The sequence below is a fragment of the Leptonotus elevatus genome, chromosome 10, assembly GCF_054856555.1.
Source record: "Leptonotus elevatus isolate MCC_2025b chromosome 10, RoL_Lele_1.0, whole genome shotgun sequence".
NCBI classification, from domain to species: Eukaryota; Metazoa; Chordata; class Actinopteri; order Syngnathiformes; family Syngnathidae; genus Leptonotus; species Leptonotus elevatus.
Window position 1 is genome coordinate 8,319,758 of NC_141248.1, and position 17,702 is coordinate 8,337,459.

The window sequence follows — 17,702 nt, forward strand, 5'->3', positions numbered from 1 at the left end:
AGAGCGTAAAAACTTTTTGGCGATATTTGAGTTTTTTCGAAAATCATGCGTGTGTGTCTGTGTGTGTGTGTGGGGAAGGGGATGGTGGTGGGGGGGGGGGGGGGGGGGGTTATGTCACATCATCGGGACCATTTTGTTTTTTTTTGCTATCATTGTGGGAACCACGTGTCCTTGTGGGGAAATTTTGGTGGTCCAAACCTCTTTTTGAGGGTCAAAACTTGGTTTTAGAGATTAGGTTTGAATTGGGATATGGGTGAGGTTAGGGTAAGGAATGGGGGCAGGCAATAATTTTTTGATAAAAAAATAAGACAACAGAATGGAAAGTAAAGGATCATTACATTCATTTTAATAAATATTTCTACTGAAATATACAAAATAGCATGGTCTTGATTTTTTATTATTTCTATTAATTAGCAATTGTTGTCAACTAATAAATGTGTCTATACAAAAGCAAAGGCAAGCAATAAACTTGACAAATACTAACAGAATAATAATAATAATAATAATGAAACAATCGTATGAAGACATACCTGACACACCATAAAAAACATCAAATCCATTTTCTATAGTGCTTATCCTTACAAGGGCATGAAAAGTAAAGTGCAAGCACAAATATTTCACAAAGCAAACATGTTTGTTGCAACAGAGAAGAAATGCTGAATTACATTTGCTCAGGTAAGAATGACACAAATGTTCCGTAAACCATAACAGGGGTACACTGAATCAATTATACAACACACTTGACGGCTGAGAAATAATAATACAGTACGTCGGTATTACTGAGAATGAGATTTGGATTTACACAGACAAAGGAAAATTAAATACAATACAGCATTTTTATGCAAACATTCTTATTGAGTGCAGAACACTTAATTTAAAGAAACAATACACAAATAAAAAATAAGGTCATCTTATTAAATACAGTATAATCTCAACAATTGCAAAAGTAAAATCAAAAGTCCCTATTTTATCCAGCAAGTCTTAAATACAAAATACAGGTCAACACTGAATGTTTTATGGAACTCACATCCACATGAAGTTGCATATTTAATTCTATATATTGCACAAAATACAAATACAAATAATACTGCTTGTTCAGCCTAAAATAGAATTTTTTTTTTTAATGGAGGCTAATCAAACTAGACAATTCATCATCTCCAGTTCGCATGTGTGACTATTTATTTAAATGACATGCATGGATAAACCTGGTGTAATATTACATAGAAAACATTTGGCACAAACAATTTTCTGGACTGGAAAGAAAATGGAGGCTGAGTGTCAAGGTCATGACTGACATTTGTACACAGTAGAGCTACACACCATATTATCACTACAACTATATGACAGAGAGTCCTCCTAAGTTCCAATTGACTCTACTCACACTGGTTATGTGCAACGTTGGCGTGAGGACGACTCTGTCCAGACATAAGGCTGAATCCGAGGCGCTTCAGGCATCGTCCCTCGAGCCTACGCAGGCTGCTGGGGGTTGACGTTCATGTGCTGTGGGTGTCCCAGCAGGCCAATCCGCTGTTTCTGCTTCCTCTGCTCGGTCATCTAAAAGAGGACAATGTGGATGCGTGGGGGAAAATGTTGAAAGAAGTGCGCTTATCCTTTCTGTACACTACTATCACGTCATCAGACGGAAGATGCGCAATATGCAACACTAATACTGAAAAACACTCATATCAAATGTCAACTATTGAGTCATAAATATTTTCTGTTAAAAGTCAACTTTGTAGTTGGTTGTTTGCAACTTGACACAAAAGCTGCAGTCTTGGAAGAACATTTTGGCAGTTGGCAAGTTTCACTAACTTTGTTCCTTTGGCATTCATGCAAACTCCTCATCGGAAGGCCGCAGCCTAGATTCCAATCTCAAACCTCGGAACTGTGAGGCAAGGTTATTTTAGTTTACGATAAACAGTAACTAAAATAGAAAAATATATATACATATATTGTAAATGAAATAGAATAAAAAAATGTTGTTAACGTAATTTGTTTTGCTTTATACATGGAAAATAGTATGTGGACTGTCACAGTTATCTGTGTTTGATTTGTGGATGGTAGTTTATAAAATAATATTTTTGTTGATTTTTTTACTATACAACACTTACTGTGATGTTTTTTTTTTTTTTAATCTAGCAAACAAGAATTACAAAAAAAAAATACTAAAACAATTTTTTTTTAAAAACGAACTAACACAAATAATAAAACTAAACTAAAACTAATAAGACTAACAAACTCACACTGAAGCAGATGTACTAACCTCTCTTCACTGTGCCGCCTAAATTACAATTTGTTAAATATTATCTTTTTCACACTTTCAAGGATCTTTGTGCAGTTTGTCACTTTTTTACTCACGACTGCCACCTCTGGCCCAAAACGTAACTGCAGCATCTCTGCAGCTGATGCGTGCAGTGTCATACGCTAGCTAACACCACAGGCTAATACTAGCACAACGCCACATGTCCGCTACTCTGCGGGGATGTACATGTCCCTTCACCACTCCACCTCTCCCCTCCCCAAAGAAACCCTAACCAGCACACACTCTACTATAAAGGGAAGATAAAAGCTGATTGGGACAGTCAGAGTAGAACAGTCAGGGCTCTTCATACTCATCTGGGCATTGGTGAAGCATACATGATGTAGAAAAAGCTTTAACATTACTTTTTGTAAACGGTACAATGCACTTTTTATAAAAACACAACAAAGACTTTGAAATGTTGAGGGAGTAAAGTTAGTTGAAAGACCAAATTGAAGTCACAGAAACTGCCACAATATTACATCACAAGTGAAATGACAAAGTGGAAATACAATTTGCTGACTTAATTTGAACTATTTTCTTTTGATTAAAAGTGAGCCTTACATCACACGTGTACAGCAACACCATCATTTCCTTCTGTCTGGGTCTAAAAGTCTCATTGTCATTCATTTCCTCAAATCCAGTTCTCATTTCAACTGCAAAGTCGTCTTATACGCGTTGAACAGCGGAATGGCTTCAGAAATATTGTTTGAATTATAATTCCATAGATTACTACATCATGTAGAATATAACAGTAACAAGTAAGCAACACTGGGTTGAAAAACAAACAAAAAACCTGTGACTCATGAGTGTTTTTAACGATCCTTTAATAATTCTGAATCGAAACCTTAAGAACACATGTTCACCTTCTCCACATCATGACATTGGACACGTCGTCACCATCGTAAGGAAGTGCAACCAACCTGTTCCTTGAGCTCAGTCAGCTGGCCAGAGAGGTTGGACACGAGTTTCATGGTGGACTCCAACTTCTCCTGGAGGCTTCGAATTTCATTCTGCTCCCCATCTGCATCGCTGCTGACCAATGACATGGCCCTCATCCGGGGAAACCAGTCCAGGTTGTGCTCCTAGCATACAAAAATCAGACAGGTTATGTCCATCATAACGGCACACATGTATCGGATTAATGTTGCATGATTTTCTCAGTAATCAGTTGTTAAAATAAAGGACTAATAATTCACTCAAACACACACAGAACAGGCTGGATTTGATGCACAAGAGAATTTATTCATACAAGTTCCATGCGGTAACTAAACTAGATTTCATTATATTGAAAAAAAGGCATAAAAATGCAACAAATGAAGAGAAGCATGCAACCTAATTGAAATATGGAATATAGATGTAAAGTGTACTTGTGAAATAAAAATACTAAGATTCAACGTAAGAATGTGGAACTATCAAACCTGATTTTCGATGATTGATGCACCAGCTATATACACGCTTGATTAATTTGCAGAAAAGGATGCACTTACTGATTGATGAAGGCATGATGTGGTTGACTTGGTGAACAGAAAAAAATTAAAAGGACCAAAAAAAGGTAAACGAAGCAGTGAAGTTGATCAAACTTAACAACAAAAAGTTTATAATGTGCATATGCAGCTGTAAGAATCACTGGCGTAACATCATGCTGAGAGGCCTTGGCGCAATTAAAAAAACAACAAAAAAAAACTTTTATTCTTTATTCACAATGCCTTATTCAATACTGGAAAACGAGTTATGAGTCTCGTATTGCTTTAAATATATGCGAAAGGCTCACTTTGGCACAAAACCCCCCAAACAATAACGTCATTTGCCATAGATTTGAATCCCAGGCAGTGCAGGCGGCGGAAGGACCACCGGGAGAAGCAGGACGCGGCTGGAGGGTCTATGTCGCTTCTGCGAACGAGCAGGTTGCATCCGGTGCAGGGAGCGGGCCACTAGATTTTGCCCGGCCTGGACTGAAACCACTTTTATATCACGTCTATTTGAGGGTATTAACTTTTAGCGTCGTCATGTTGTTGTTTTTTTTCGTCATTTCGTTTTTGCCCGCCGAATTTGTGTTTGTTTGTTTGGGATCACTACTTTTATCGCAACTTTTATACAAATTGGCTGCGAAATCAGGCATTTTAGCCCGCAACAATCATAAAAAAATGCCTGTGAAATCCTGGATGGAGTGATAATATGAGATGACTCAATTTGAACTTGTTGCTAAAATGTTGAGAGGCAAAGGTAGAATTTTAAAAGAACAGACTAGGCTTGGCGCTTTGGAAGTGCATTCCAATAACCTTACCCTGATCATTTCAGCCACATAGCTCTCAGGGCCAGTGTACTCAGTTGAATCCTTGACCTTCACCAGGACGATGAAGAATAGGTAATGCCACATGTTATGTTCAACTTTGATGTGCTCTTCGAAGGTAACCGTCTTATTGTCAAATTTATCTCTCTCCAAACCTGAAACAATCAAGGACAAATGACACACACAGATTCACAACTTGCTCTCTTAAAACCACTTTTACTATTATTTTCATTATGCTAACCTGTGGCAACATGACATAAGAGTGCTCACGGCCGTAGCAAAAAAAAAACAGAAGTGAAAAAAGTATTTAAAAAAAAAAAGTGACAATATGGTCACGAGGGCTGGTCAGACAGTGTCAAAGAAGATATTTGAGCACTGTACATTGCACTAAATGACGGTAAATGTATCTCACTCCTTACATGATGAAAAAATGAAGTTATAGACTTGTCAAACATCAGGTTGCATTACAAAGCCAACAATTTAGACTTTAGTGATGGGAGACCTGTTAATGCATTCATTAACAGGTCTAGACCAATAGTTTGGAAAAAAAATAAAAATAAGGAAACCACTCGACCTCCTCCCCAATAGTATCTGACATGACTAACCAGTCATTCTGGGAAGCGGAGGTGGGTGTTTCATTGTTTACATTACCCAGAAAAGCAGCCCATTTCTAAATTGGTGTGATGCTGCATAACCTCTGCGCTCAGTTTTGGCACAGCACAACAGTTCTACTACATAGCTAAAGCTACTTCCACTTCTAAGAATGCAACAGTAAATTTGGAAGGACCGGAAACAGCACTTTAAAAGTCACAAGTGGTTGGCACATACTTTGTTGGCCACATAGAGTGGATATTAAAAGTCTATAAACACCTGTTCAAATGCCAGGTTTTCTAATACATAAAATAGAGAGAAAGAGATCAGATAAATAATTTAAATGTGATCTATAACCTGTACAGTTCAACTGGGGGCAAAAGAAAATAAATAAAAGTGAAAATAATAAACAGGGGACGTGGCTTTGTTTACAATTAACTACTCACATTCAAACTCATGTCAAACACAGCACACACGTGATTTAAAGTATATTTTCTTAACCCCAAATAAAGAATTAGTATACTTTCCCTGACATTGTTAAAGTTACATCTTGCACCACAAGCCATGTTCCACCAGAAGCTTTTACTGCATCAGAGAGGTGTCAGTCAGGAGTAGGGTTTAAAATAATTACCAAGGCATTGAACATATTGTAGGTTCCATGGAACACAATGAAGACAGTCATCCTTAGGTGGAGACATTATGGCACAACAGTGACATTATCCAAAAGTTTACTCACCACAAATAAAACATGTTGTTTTCAGGATTTCCTCTTTCTTTTGCTTCTCACTCCTCAGATCAGCAAATGTATCAATGATAACGCCAAAGATGAGGTTAAGAACGATGATGATAACCATGAAGAAGAACAGCAGATCATAGATCACCCTGGCTGCAAAGAGAGGCTCCTGAAAACCCAATAGGAGAAACCATTTTAGCTGAAAGGGGACTAATGTAAAGTCACTTCAGATTTAGTTGGCAAATGTTATAAGAATTAGATATAAGAAAGTAAGGTTTATTCCTTATTTTTCATTCATTTACAAATCAACCACTAAAATAGGGAACGGAAGCCTTGCTCTTAGATTAGGTATAGTGAACATTAGTGACTAGATTTACCATTGATTGTGAAAACAATCTTCTGTTTCAATTTAATTATAACTGTTTAGATTTAGTCGTGGCTGTGTGTATCTGAGGATGTGTATGTTTAAGTGCTGTCAAAGTCTTATTTGCTTTCTCCGTCTCCCTTCTCGGGTTGAACTAAAATATGATGCTGTCAAAGTCTTATCTGCTTCCTCCCTCTGCCTGACATTATTCACAGGATTGGGGGGAGCAAATGTGTTTTAAATGTGTTGATCTTGGTCGTCAAGATAGGATCCACCACACGGGCAAAAAAACAAACGGCAACGAAATACGGTGTACCGTAACGAGTCAAGTTAGAAGACACGCAACTGTGCACTTCAAGGGTCCATTTCAAAATAAAAGCCTACCAACCCTACTGCATTGACATCCACGTATTAGTTTGTAGCCATTTATTTTGGTTGGCCTTAAGCAGGCAGTGCATGGTGTCTATCTTGACTCGAAACCATGAAAACAGTCTCGACTGCTTTTAGCCAGGAAATTGTGCTCTTTCGTCCGTTCAATATTAAAAGATGTCTGGCGTTTTGGCATTTTTACTAGCGCTGCCTTTTTGCTGCTGTCAAAAGAAGGTGGCGAGGAAATGACATATAGTCAGATAGCTACACGTGGAGATTTGTTTACATTTATTGAACCGATGATATATGAGATTTTTAACTGAAGCCACTATTGGCCAATACAGACCACTTGTGACAAACAAGGGTGGGACTGATGTTGGGTCACATAAAATCAACCATGGCTCATTTTCTTTAAAAGGCGGACCAAACCAGCGTCTGGTTTAGGGTTGCGCAAGACGCAGGCCAAATCACTGAAAAGTAGGACTGTCCGGGCTAAATCCGGATGTCTGGCCAACCTAACATTGAGTCATGCTCAGTGGAAATTAAACCATTTTAAGGGTTACGAAAGCTGACAACGGTAAAGACAAATCGATGACAATGACTTGTTTGAAGTACAGTAATTAGGAATTGTTCTGGGATTGTGTTGTAGCTGTAACTAGTAGAAATTAATTCTGAATGAATAAAAATAGATGATACCTTAATTTTAAAGAATATACACTTGTACGTTAAATGAGAATTTTCCAGAATAGCTACAGTAATTTCTGGAATAGCTACAGTAATTTCTGGACTATAAGCCGCTACTTTTTTTGCTTTCGACCCTGCGGCTAATACAAAAGTGCGGCTTATCCATCAGATCACAAGATCGCACTATAAAGAAAGCGCAAGAGCGTTAGGCAGAGCAAAACAAACCAAGTGAGACCAAATACAGTAGGAGAGAGAACGAGAGCGAGACAATTTGCGCCCTTCATTTGACAAAGAAAGTAGCGGGAACCCGGTGCGGTAACATTAAAACACCTGCGGCTTATATTTGTAACAAACTCGAGTATTCCCCAAATTTAGCTAGCGCAGCTTATAGTCAGGTGCGCCTCATAGGCCAGAAATTACTGTAGTAGATCCTCTTTAGATTGCAAATTTTCTGCACAAGCATCTAGGAATTGACATGCTCTAACTTTAATGATGCAATCTACCAAGAGTCAAATCATCAAAAAATGACAATTGAAGTCATTGGACAATATCATTTTAGTACAGTAGCGCTATACACCAGTTGGGTGTGTTTCCTTTCACTTTTGTACCTCTTTGGATGGCTTCCGCAGTACATCCCCAACACCTCCTCCACTCCTTAGACCGTGGCTCAATACTGTGACAATGCACATGAGTAAGGAATCACACGATCTGTCTTTGTCCTCTATCACCACTGCAGATGGCTGGATGGCAAGAGAAGCTGCAGAGACACACGCACGCGCACCACCAACAACAAAAAATATACACAATTTAAAAACAACCTCTTTTGACAGTGGACATTAGCTTAAATAGTCCATCAGCCTGTTGAAAAATGGTGATCAAGCGACTGAATAAATGCCATTAAAAGTGTCATAACATACCATTTCATCACCCCTGAGTTCTGAGGACTGTATAGCCCCTTTTTCCATGGTACCGGTTCCATTACAGAATGGCCTTGCTTAGCCCCCCTAAGTCGTTGCTTTTCAATTACTCTTTGTTATTGTCATGCGGTTACAAGGGAACCACTTTTCAGAACCTCCTGCAAGGTGGCCGAGTGGGGCCATGACATCAATGTCTTCGGATTGGCCGACAGATCTAGGCCTTTCGTAAGTGTTGCGGCAAGGAACTCTATTGCACACACCCATTTCCTTGTCGGAAAAATGCACCATATTCAGTACACACTATATTCAATATCCATATTTACAACTTCATATGTACTAATGGGTTTAGGGAAAAAGATTTTGTGAACGCACAAACTGCCAACAATTACATGCACAAATCAGTCTTAAGAAGACCTTGTACACACCCAACCAATGTGCTGTGCAGTAGATGTGTTTTTTTCCCCCCTACTTACGAGCTCCTGCCGAACAGTTTTCTCCATTTTCTTTCTGGCACACTCCACCCGAGAAGAATTTTCCCATCATAGTGGCTCCAAATTCTGGAAGGAATCAAGCAAAGCATGCACTAAGTACAGTTTTTTTTTATTTTCTGTGTCGAGTACCAGATTTTTACAAGTGCATATCAGGGGCGCAGGCAACCTCGTGTATGTGTGTGTTTTTAATGCCAAATGGAACTGCTTAAGTTAAATGCCACTTTGCCACAAATTGCAGTTCAACATTTTTGGTAAAGGTCACATAAAAATCCAGACTTCAGACCATGATGCATGACCTTAGCAAATCCTGCAAAACTTAAAAATTTATAAAATTAACTTCAAAATAAGTGTTTTATTTGTTGTTTTTGTTGTTGTTGACCTACCACAGAAAGGTACTCGTGACAACTGAACAGAAACAACAACAACGTATTATGTCGGAATGTGGTAGACATAACTCTGCTCTGGCTGGTCAGTACTGTACAACACAGCTCGAGTGACAATGAGTTGGGCGGCGTGGATAAGTGGTAGAGTGATCGTCTCCAATTGGTGAGGTTGTGGGTTTGATCCTCACCCCTGGTAAACCATGTTTGCTCCCAGTGGACCTGGCGGCGCCATGCATGGCAGCAGCCGACCACTGGTGTATGAGTGTGGGTGTGAATGGGTGAATGTGAGGCTTCAATTGTAAAGCGTTTTGGGCACCATATGGTGTAGTTAAAGTCCTTTGTTAAAAGCAGTCCATTTTACAACAATAATAGTAATGTAGACAATAAACAATGGAGGTTACCCGGTATTAAAAGACCTGAGAATCCTGTGCTGAGACATACCCAGGGATTTGTTTGGTATCCTGTCGACAGCTAAAATGAAATCGTCTTTGAAGAAGATGTAGCCCACAATAGAGAAGAGGTAGACGAGTATAAGAGCCAGTACTGCTGTTAGCACAATGGAGCGGCCATTGCGAGTCACACTTTTGATAACATTCAGTAAGGTCTCTTCTCGGTAAATAAGATCGAAGAGCTGAAAAGGGAAAATAATGAAAGAGGTTCAATTAATGTACATTGTGCAGCATGTTTGTGTGTGTGTGTGTGTGTTCACTCACTAGCAAGCTATAAAAGAAGACATGGACAAAGACCCCCAGAGTGCAGATAATCAGGTAGAGTAGGTGGTACAGGAACTCCACATCCATGATCATGGCTCTGTAGCCTCGTGTGAATGTTCCACGGTTGCCAACAAAGCTCATCAGGAAGATGACTTTATTACATAACTGACAACACAACATGCAGTGACATTAGACAGATCATGACATAAACATGCTGGACATGTCAATGTTAAGAGCACTACAACTAAAGTACACTTACAGTTAACATGCCAAGTCAATATGAATCTGGCTGGATGTGACATGGTTTAAGCTTCTGGTACAAACATTTATAATTTGATTGGAAAACTCAGGTTCATGCTTACATTAAAGCCACCCAGTAGAAGTAGTGTGGGCTCCAGGCCAACAGAGAAGATGAGCCGCAAGATAGTGGACACAATGAGCGCCCGGATACCGTGCGGCTGAGGCAAAACGATGACAATGGCAAGAGAAACCAACATGGCTAGCCACAGCAAGGCAGAGAGAGGAGGTTCAAGAGTTCCTGAAGATGAGGAAAAGTCAGCCGTCACACTTTACAGTCATTAATAAGGTGAACAAAATGTTAAATTAACATATAGTTTTTCTTTTACATATTACTGAAAGTATTCATACACTAAGAGATCAACATGTGTGCTTTTATTTTTCCATCTTCTCATGTTATAATCATTGCTATTTCATACTGAAAGAAACAAAGAAGCAGTGAGAGGAGTTTTTCATAATTAATCAAAAGGTGCCCCTTCTGCGCATTCCAGCATGTCCATCCTATCAGAGATAATCAGCAGCAGGGAATATTTGCTCTTAGAAGAAAAAGTGTGCGCAAAGTTAAAGCCCCAGTGTGTAACAATTTTTGCTTTGAGGATGTTGATAGAGAAGTACAGAAGGAGCTGCATTGTGTCTTTGTAGATCTGGAGAAAGCTTATCACAGGGTACCCAGAGAGGAACTGTGGTTTTGTATGAGGAAGTCTGGAATGGCAGAGAAGTATGTTCAATTGGTGCAGGACATGTATGAGGACTGTAGACAGTGGTGAGGTGTGCTGTAAGTGTGACAAAGGAGTTCAAAGTGGAAGTGGGACTACATCAGGGATCAGCTCTGAGCCCCTTCTTGTTCGCTACGGTAATGGACAGGATGACAGACGAGGTTAGACAGGAATCTCCATGGACTATGATGTTTGCTGATGGCATTGTGATCTGTAGTGAGAGCAAAGAACAGGTGGAGGAGAAGCTATAGGCGTGGAGGTTTGCCCTGGAAAGGTGGGGAATGAAGGTTAGCCGTAGCAAGACGGAGTATCTGTGTGTGAATGGGAAGGACCCAAGTGAAAGAGTAAGGGAGGCAAATGATTTGCTGTGGCGACCCCTGAAGGGAAAAGCCGAAAGGAAAAGAAGAAGATGTTGCTATAGAAGTGCATGAAGTTAGAAGCACGCACACTACGGTGGCGCAGACAAGCCTACCACCAATTCTTATTTAGCGTGAGCAAATGAGCATCTCCGCAAGCAACGGGGACTTGGCAGCTGGAGTGAAGCCCGGTGAGTGACGCTAGTAAAAAAATAAGCGAGTAAAAGCTTGTGAGAGCAAAGCAGAAGGTGACAAGTGACGGGAGCCCGAATCACGAGATTCATCAACGACCACCTGCAGGCCCCAACTGTGGAAGGCAAGCGACGGTCGATCCATTGGGCCCGACACAAGCGCCGTCAGGGCTAATTATGTTCGTAAAGTTGTCCTTTAGGCATCCGTAGAAGGATGAAAGCGTGTCAGCCTCTTCTAAGGTGTGACTCCATCCATGTAATATAATTAGTGGTTACGAGACTTACGATTATTTAAAGGAAAAAATGTACGTTGATGTGATGGAACATATATTTTTGTTTTTACATATTATTGAAATCAATAGTGGGTTTTTAAATTGAATGAATTCACCACTAGATCGTGCTAAAAATACACACTGGGGGGCTTTAAGTTTGTTACATCTCTAATATATAGGCCCAGTTTGCTTTCTATTGATTCTGTCAAGAGAGCATTTTACTCTTTTTTTTTTTTTTTTATGAAGCTGCCATTGCTATGAACATTTTTCCATCACTGAGTAAAACATTACAAGTAAAAAGTTAATTAAAAAAACAAATGAGACATTGAGTGAACACAGAATTTAAATTTGTTGTTCTACATAATTATAAACCCCAAGAGGAAAGTCAATTTACACTGTGTATTATGATATCCAGTATATTTGTTGCACACCACACAGGGAACCAGATAACAAACAAGCAGACACGCAAGGAGGGTTGTCAGAACAAAAGTTGTGCGCAGACAGTGCTGCACCTTTTGAGCTACTAGCTATTGTCTGCAGGTTATATTGAACCGTGGCCCAGCTCAAGTCCTTACTGTTAAGCTAATACTGTCCGATAATTGATGAATGATAGATTATTATTATTACCTAAGCAGTGTTTGTCAGTGCAAACATAAAAAATGTGGAAAATAATTATAGTATACTCTCAGAGGACACAACAGGAAAAGAAAGGAGAATGTAGTCTTAGCTTGCTAACCTCCACCGAAACCCTCCAGCGGGTAGAAGAAGGCCACAAGCAGGTTCATGAGAACAGCCAGGTTGAAAGAGATGCTGCTCCACAAAGACATGTTCCTGGAGCACCAGTAGAGGATGGGCTGGGCTGAAAGACCAATCATTCAAACTGATCAAGACGTTCATAAGTATTCTTCGTGTTAAAATTCAGACTGAATTTAATATAATCATTCCAACAACAAAACATAAACTCAAAAGTAGTTCATAACAAGCAGCAATGTGATTAAACTAATCATAATTTGCACATCCTGCCATTGCAGTACCTAATAAAATATAAAAGACAACTGAAAACAATGTGTTGAAACTACATGAACATACAATTTACAATGGCTTCATACACGTGCACAGATAGGCTCTTGCCCCTCTGCCCTCTCTCAAAAAAATGCCCGTTGGAATTATTATTATTATTATTATTATTTTTACAATAGTTTACTGAGGTCAATGTTGACACGATCTTTTAGAAAAGCTGCACGACCTAGCTGTCTCTCTCTTCCTTTGTCACGTGAACGCAGTACAGCAGTGTAGCGACTGCACGGTCACGGTCACAGTGTGATACACACGGAAGCATCGCCCCCCCTGCTCCACCAGCCAGGTAACTCTGTTATGAATCCAGTGACATTGTATTGTTTGCCCTCCATGCCCTACCTGTAATAATTTTGTTGTGAAGTAATTAGCTAGTTTAACACTATACGCCAAATCAATAATAGATAACGTGATGACCACCACATGCAACTAATGATGGTGAAAGGAAGCTCTCTGTGGTCCGTGAATTGAAAAGCATTGGACTCTGGATCGTTGTAATTTGATTTGTGGGGATTATTTTAACTTCAAAATGTGATGAAAAGTTATGCTGGTCACAGGCAAAAGCAATCAAATTGACAATTCCGAACATCCGAGCATTTCTGCTACTTCCTCAATGGAACGCTTCATTACCATGGTGTATTGTATTGCTTTTGCCTGTGATTATCATACATACCAGGCATATTCATTTATTGGACCTGTTAATAAAATCTTATATTGTTTAAATTCCCAAGACACTTGATTCACCTTTATTTAAAGTTGATTAATTTTACTTTATTGGGTAATACTATGCAAGAAAGAATCAGTGTGATACTGATAATAAATTTATTTGTGGCTTCCAGTAACTAATTATTACTGTACAGTACACCCAGCCCCAAACCACGTAAAAACCACAACAAAAAAAGCCACATTTTTTGCCAACACATGCACTGTGGCCTATGACTTCCTAAAAAAGAACATTCCGGACCTTTTACATCTCTAATTGAGAACCCCTGATGTAGTACAATAATAGTCTCAATTCTAGCACATCCTAGCTGATAACATATGACTCAATATAAATATATCTGTCTTTACCCGGGCCTGGAGAGATATGAGAGGAAAGGATATAAAACAGGAACTACAAGGAATAAAGTTGTTTAAGAGGAAGACGTACAGGGAACGGTGTTTGTGTTACCAGTCGCCTCTTGAGTACCTCGCAGCTTCTTCTGCCAGTTCATCTCATTAAAAAGGTCCTCAGAGCGCAAGAAGAAGTCATTTATTTTGCTGCCTTGCTCGTCACGCTCTGTGGTGTAGTAAATGCGTAGCTTGGACTCTTGAGTAAGGAACTCGCAGATGTTGGGCACAGGAAAAACTATTTGCTCCATGGTTCGATCCAAACGGACAATCTAGACAGAAATACAACAGCAGCCACCATTCAGTCTCAGCATTCAATACAGTGAATAGCCTTTCAAGAATATTTAAGGGGCATCTTTAGGCTTATCCTTTTGCAATGATATAAAACCCCAACAACCATAACTGCATACAAAGTGCTGTACATAAAGTAAAAATCTAACAAAAACAAAGACAGTTAAAACAATTAATGAACATACTGAAAAGTTTTTCTAGTATTATGGTTAATTAAGGGTCAAAATATGACAACTTCGATAATACTGCAAACTAAAACCTACAACAGGGGTAGGCAAACTCGGTCCTCGAGGGCCGGAATCCTGCGGGTTTAGGAGGTTTCCCTCTTCCTTGGAGTAGGGAAACATCCAAAACCTGCCGGAATCCGGCCCTTGAGGACCGAGTTTACCCACCCCTGACCTACAATAGTTGTATTGCTCAATTAATTACCTCTCTGGAAGTGTCTGCCAAACATGAGGTTAAAAGGCACAATTTGTGATACCAAAACTAATCAGACTGAGCAGATGTCTCTAAGTGGGTGGTTGCGTGCATGTAACGTGTACAATTATTATATCTAATTTGGAGTCAAAGTTGTTTCCATCATTACAACACTTTAACCTGAAAAAATGGTATCTAATCTCATACAAACACGCACAGCTATCATATGTTGACGTGTCATGCCATTTGCTTTTCATTTTGGAAAGTGTGTAAGACAAGAAAAACCCAAGCCAATTCATATTTCTTTTCCTGTCACATATGTCAAAAACACTGTTAATTTTAATAGAATAATCAGTAAAATGAAAACTGAAACAGCAGATGAAATTTAGATGACTTTGACACAATGGCAACTAACCTCAATCTGAGCTGTGTGCTTTGCGTAGAACTCCAGCGCCTCGTCACCCTCTCCGTAAGTCCCCCCTGGTTTCAACATGGCTTGCAGTTCCTTGTTATGTCGGGCCAACTTAGTAACAAACAGCATTAACATTTATGGATATCAGGATTCAGCTAAATTCCTTCATTTAACAGGTGTACTTTACACAAGTGACTGCAGTGCCCTACATATACTGAAATTTTCATAATGAAAAACATTTTCATGTTGAGCAACTAGGCACAACACGTTACACACGTGCTCTTCAAAGCAAAGATGGTCCTTTTGTTTGAATAACCTCTCGGGTTCTAAATTGTCCAATTCCTGAGGGTGTACAAGGAAATGTAAATGTTATGTGTGCGAGTGTGCCCTCATGTGAATGCGCTCTTACTTGATGTGCCAAGATATAGATATTGTGGCCAACATTTCGTGGCGATGCAGAATGCTCCTCTTCTCCGTCTTCTCCCTCCTGAGGCTCTTCTACCTCTATCTCACCCTGCATGTATGCCTTTTTTATCACTTCAACCTACACAGAAATCGTGTCAGAAAAAATCCACATCTCCTGCAGTACAGTATCTAAATACTGTGAGTATTTGCATGGTTACCACATACCAGCTCTTTAGGCCTCATGTTGTACAGTATCCTTTCGGCATTCTCACTGTCATGGCGACTCTCCATAATGGCAAGAAGAAGCTTGGAGGCATTATTCTGTGGGAACATTACACAGAAAAATAATTGACATTCCTCATAAAACTAAAAGCAGTTTAGTTCACATGTATTTTCAGCACTAAATACCAAATATGCATAAAAAGTAAACTGAGGAATAATTAGTCGAGGGGGGACTGTCTCGAGTTCCACCAAAATTTAACAATCTTGAAGATTCTATTTAAAATGAAGCTGTGCAGTGTTTTAATCCACTCTTGTAGATGGTGGCATGCAAATTAAAAAGTGTGAGACAACTGCCAAAAGATTTTGCTTGCAGTGCCATATAAGTGAAAAGTACGGAGCCCCTCTGGTGCCAGGGTATGAATTTATTTAATTTTTTTGCTAATCTGTACCCACAGTTTACTCATCTGTACCCACAGTTTACTCATCTGTACCCCCACAGTTTACTCATCTGTACCCCCACAGTTTAGCACGTCAATAAGAAACAAAGAACACATAAAGAAGAGGCGGTATTGTGACGCCATGTTGTAAAGGATACTGTTTAATAGCTCTCTGTGCTAAAATTGCCATAAATTGAAAATTAGAAGAAATACAAGGTGATTCTTTGAGCATACCATACTGACCAAAACTGATTGGTCGGGACTGGAAGCCCTGCGGCAGCCAGCACACTGTCAAATTGTGACATTTGTTTTAGCTTGCATAACAAACATAGCTACTAATGCTAACATGTGTAGTGTACATGAGCCGTGAAGCACTTTGGCTCTCGCTATAGATCCTATATTATAAAACCTAAAGCGGTGTTGGCTGGAAGGGATGTAAATTAAATTCATAATCACTCACTTTTAGTTCCAACACCAAGTCCATCCTCTTCTTGCCAAGTGGATTGATGTCATTGAGGATAAGTGCTATGATAATGTCAATTCCATTGCATTCATGAGTGGCAATGCAGTTCTATAGGACAAACAAAGATAACACAGTAAACATTGACATTTATCAGCTTACAACTGAAACAACCAATTATTCATGGGATTTCACACATTTAGGCTTAATTTCGTTGAGTCTCTTATAACCTATTTTTCCCCTTTACTATATATAATTAAGTGGGGAGTGGATGGGTAATGGGTCAAGCTTGCAGAAGTCAATTACTGTCAGACTGTTAAAAGTAAGAAGCGTTGAGAGAAAATGAAATGATAATCATCAACAGGCTACCTGTAGAAAACATACCAACTATACCTCAGAGATTGTCACTTCTGCCCCAATCTGATACAGGCTTTTATCTACTGCAAAGTGCAATCAAAAGTTCATGTAATTAACAGAGCACATCTATTTAGAAACAACAAACACATGCCTGTCGATTTGCTGTATAAAAATATAAACATTATAAGATAAATATTACATCTTAAGCAGGATTCAAGGGCAGGTTATTTCATGACTGATGTGCATGTCAATTTGGATATCACACAGTCTGCAGACACAGTCATGTGCTGAGGAGGAGGGTCACATTTCTTGACAGCAGGTCAAGTTTGCTGTCTTTTTTAGCAAATACATGTCACTGCTCATGACATTTTTTGCCTGGATCTGGATATTGGTTGCAGAAAAAAAATACACAGGCTGTGAACGATTTCCCTTCCGTTTCAATTAACAAATAGCCTACATTTTTCTTGATTTCCATTCACTTTAAAACACCCTTTTAAGAAACTAATAGTAAACAGAATGGAAACAGATAGCTGCTGGATTCACTCCTGTTTTACATTTGCCAGAAAATTACCCCGCTACAGCAGGAACAGAGGTTGGCACCATCATTTAAGATGCCGTGCTAGCCATGTCAAAGAAGTAACAGGAGGCTGGCATTAACTTTTGTAGAAAAATCAGAGGCACAGAAAAGTAAGAGCATGGAAGCTGGGTACAGGCCATGAATGTATGTAAAATAGCCCAAACAAAACTATATTGTGTTTACCAAAATCAGGGTTTTTCCTGGCTCAAATTGATGGTACCAGGAGGGAGTTGTTCGCCGACATCCAGCCATTACTATTCAGGATTCCTCG

The 17,702-nt window shown here is 39.3% G+C and overlaps 1 protein-coding gene across 12 annotated transcripts in view; it reads right to left on the minus strand.

The window, feature by feature from the left end:
• Nucleotides 1-324: 324 nt before the first annotated feature.
• LOC147166938 (inositol 1,4,5-trisphosphate-gated calcium channel ITPR1-like) overlaps nucleotides 325-17,702 on the minus strand; it is a 78,258-nt gene continuing 60,880 nt past the window's right edge. For 6 of the 12 annotated variants that reach the window (XM_086086198.1, XM_086086194.1, XM_086086197.1 and 3 more), the window contains 15 exons: nucleotides 16,498-16,608; nucleotides 15,604-15,699; nucleotides 15,383-15,517; nucleotides 14,977-15,084; nucleotides 13,894-14,125; nucleotides 12,406-12,528; nucleotides 10,200-10,375; nucleotides 9,838-10,002; nucleotides 9,566-9,755; nucleotides 8,724-8,807; nucleotides 7,942-8,090; nucleotides 5,920-6,085; nucleotides 4,587-4,747; nucleotides 3,223-3,384; nucleotides 325-1,554 (listed from right to left, as the gene is read on the minus strand). In XM_086086198.1, coding sequence (XP_085942324.1) covers nucleotides 1,468-1,554; nucleotides 3,223-3,384; nucleotides 4,587-4,747; nucleotides 5,920-6,085; nucleotides 7,942-8,090; nucleotides 8,724-8,807; nucleotides 9,566-9,755; nucleotides 9,838-10,002; nucleotides 10,200-10,375; nucleotides 12,406-12,528; nucleotides 13,894-14,125; nucleotides 14,977-15,084; nucleotides 15,383-15,517; nucleotides 15,604-15,699; nucleotides 16,498-16,608 — 2,145 coding nt within the window. In that variant the 3' untranslated portion in view covers nucleotides 325-1,467. Of the gene's footprint in view, nucleotides 1,555-3,222; nucleotides 3,385-4,586; nucleotides 4,748-5,919; nucleotides 6,086-7,941; nucleotides 8,518-8,723; nucleotides 8,808-9,565; nucleotides 9,756-9,837; nucleotides 10,003-10,199; nucleotides 10,376-12,405; nucleotides 12,529-13,893; nucleotides 14,126-14,976; nucleotides 15,085-15,382; nucleotides 15,518-15,603; nucleotides 15,700-16,497; nucleotides 16,609-17,702 lie in introns of those variants that run through there. The other 6 variants (XM_086086204.1, XM_086086205.1, XM_086086202.1 and 3 more) reach the window with 2 other exon arrangements.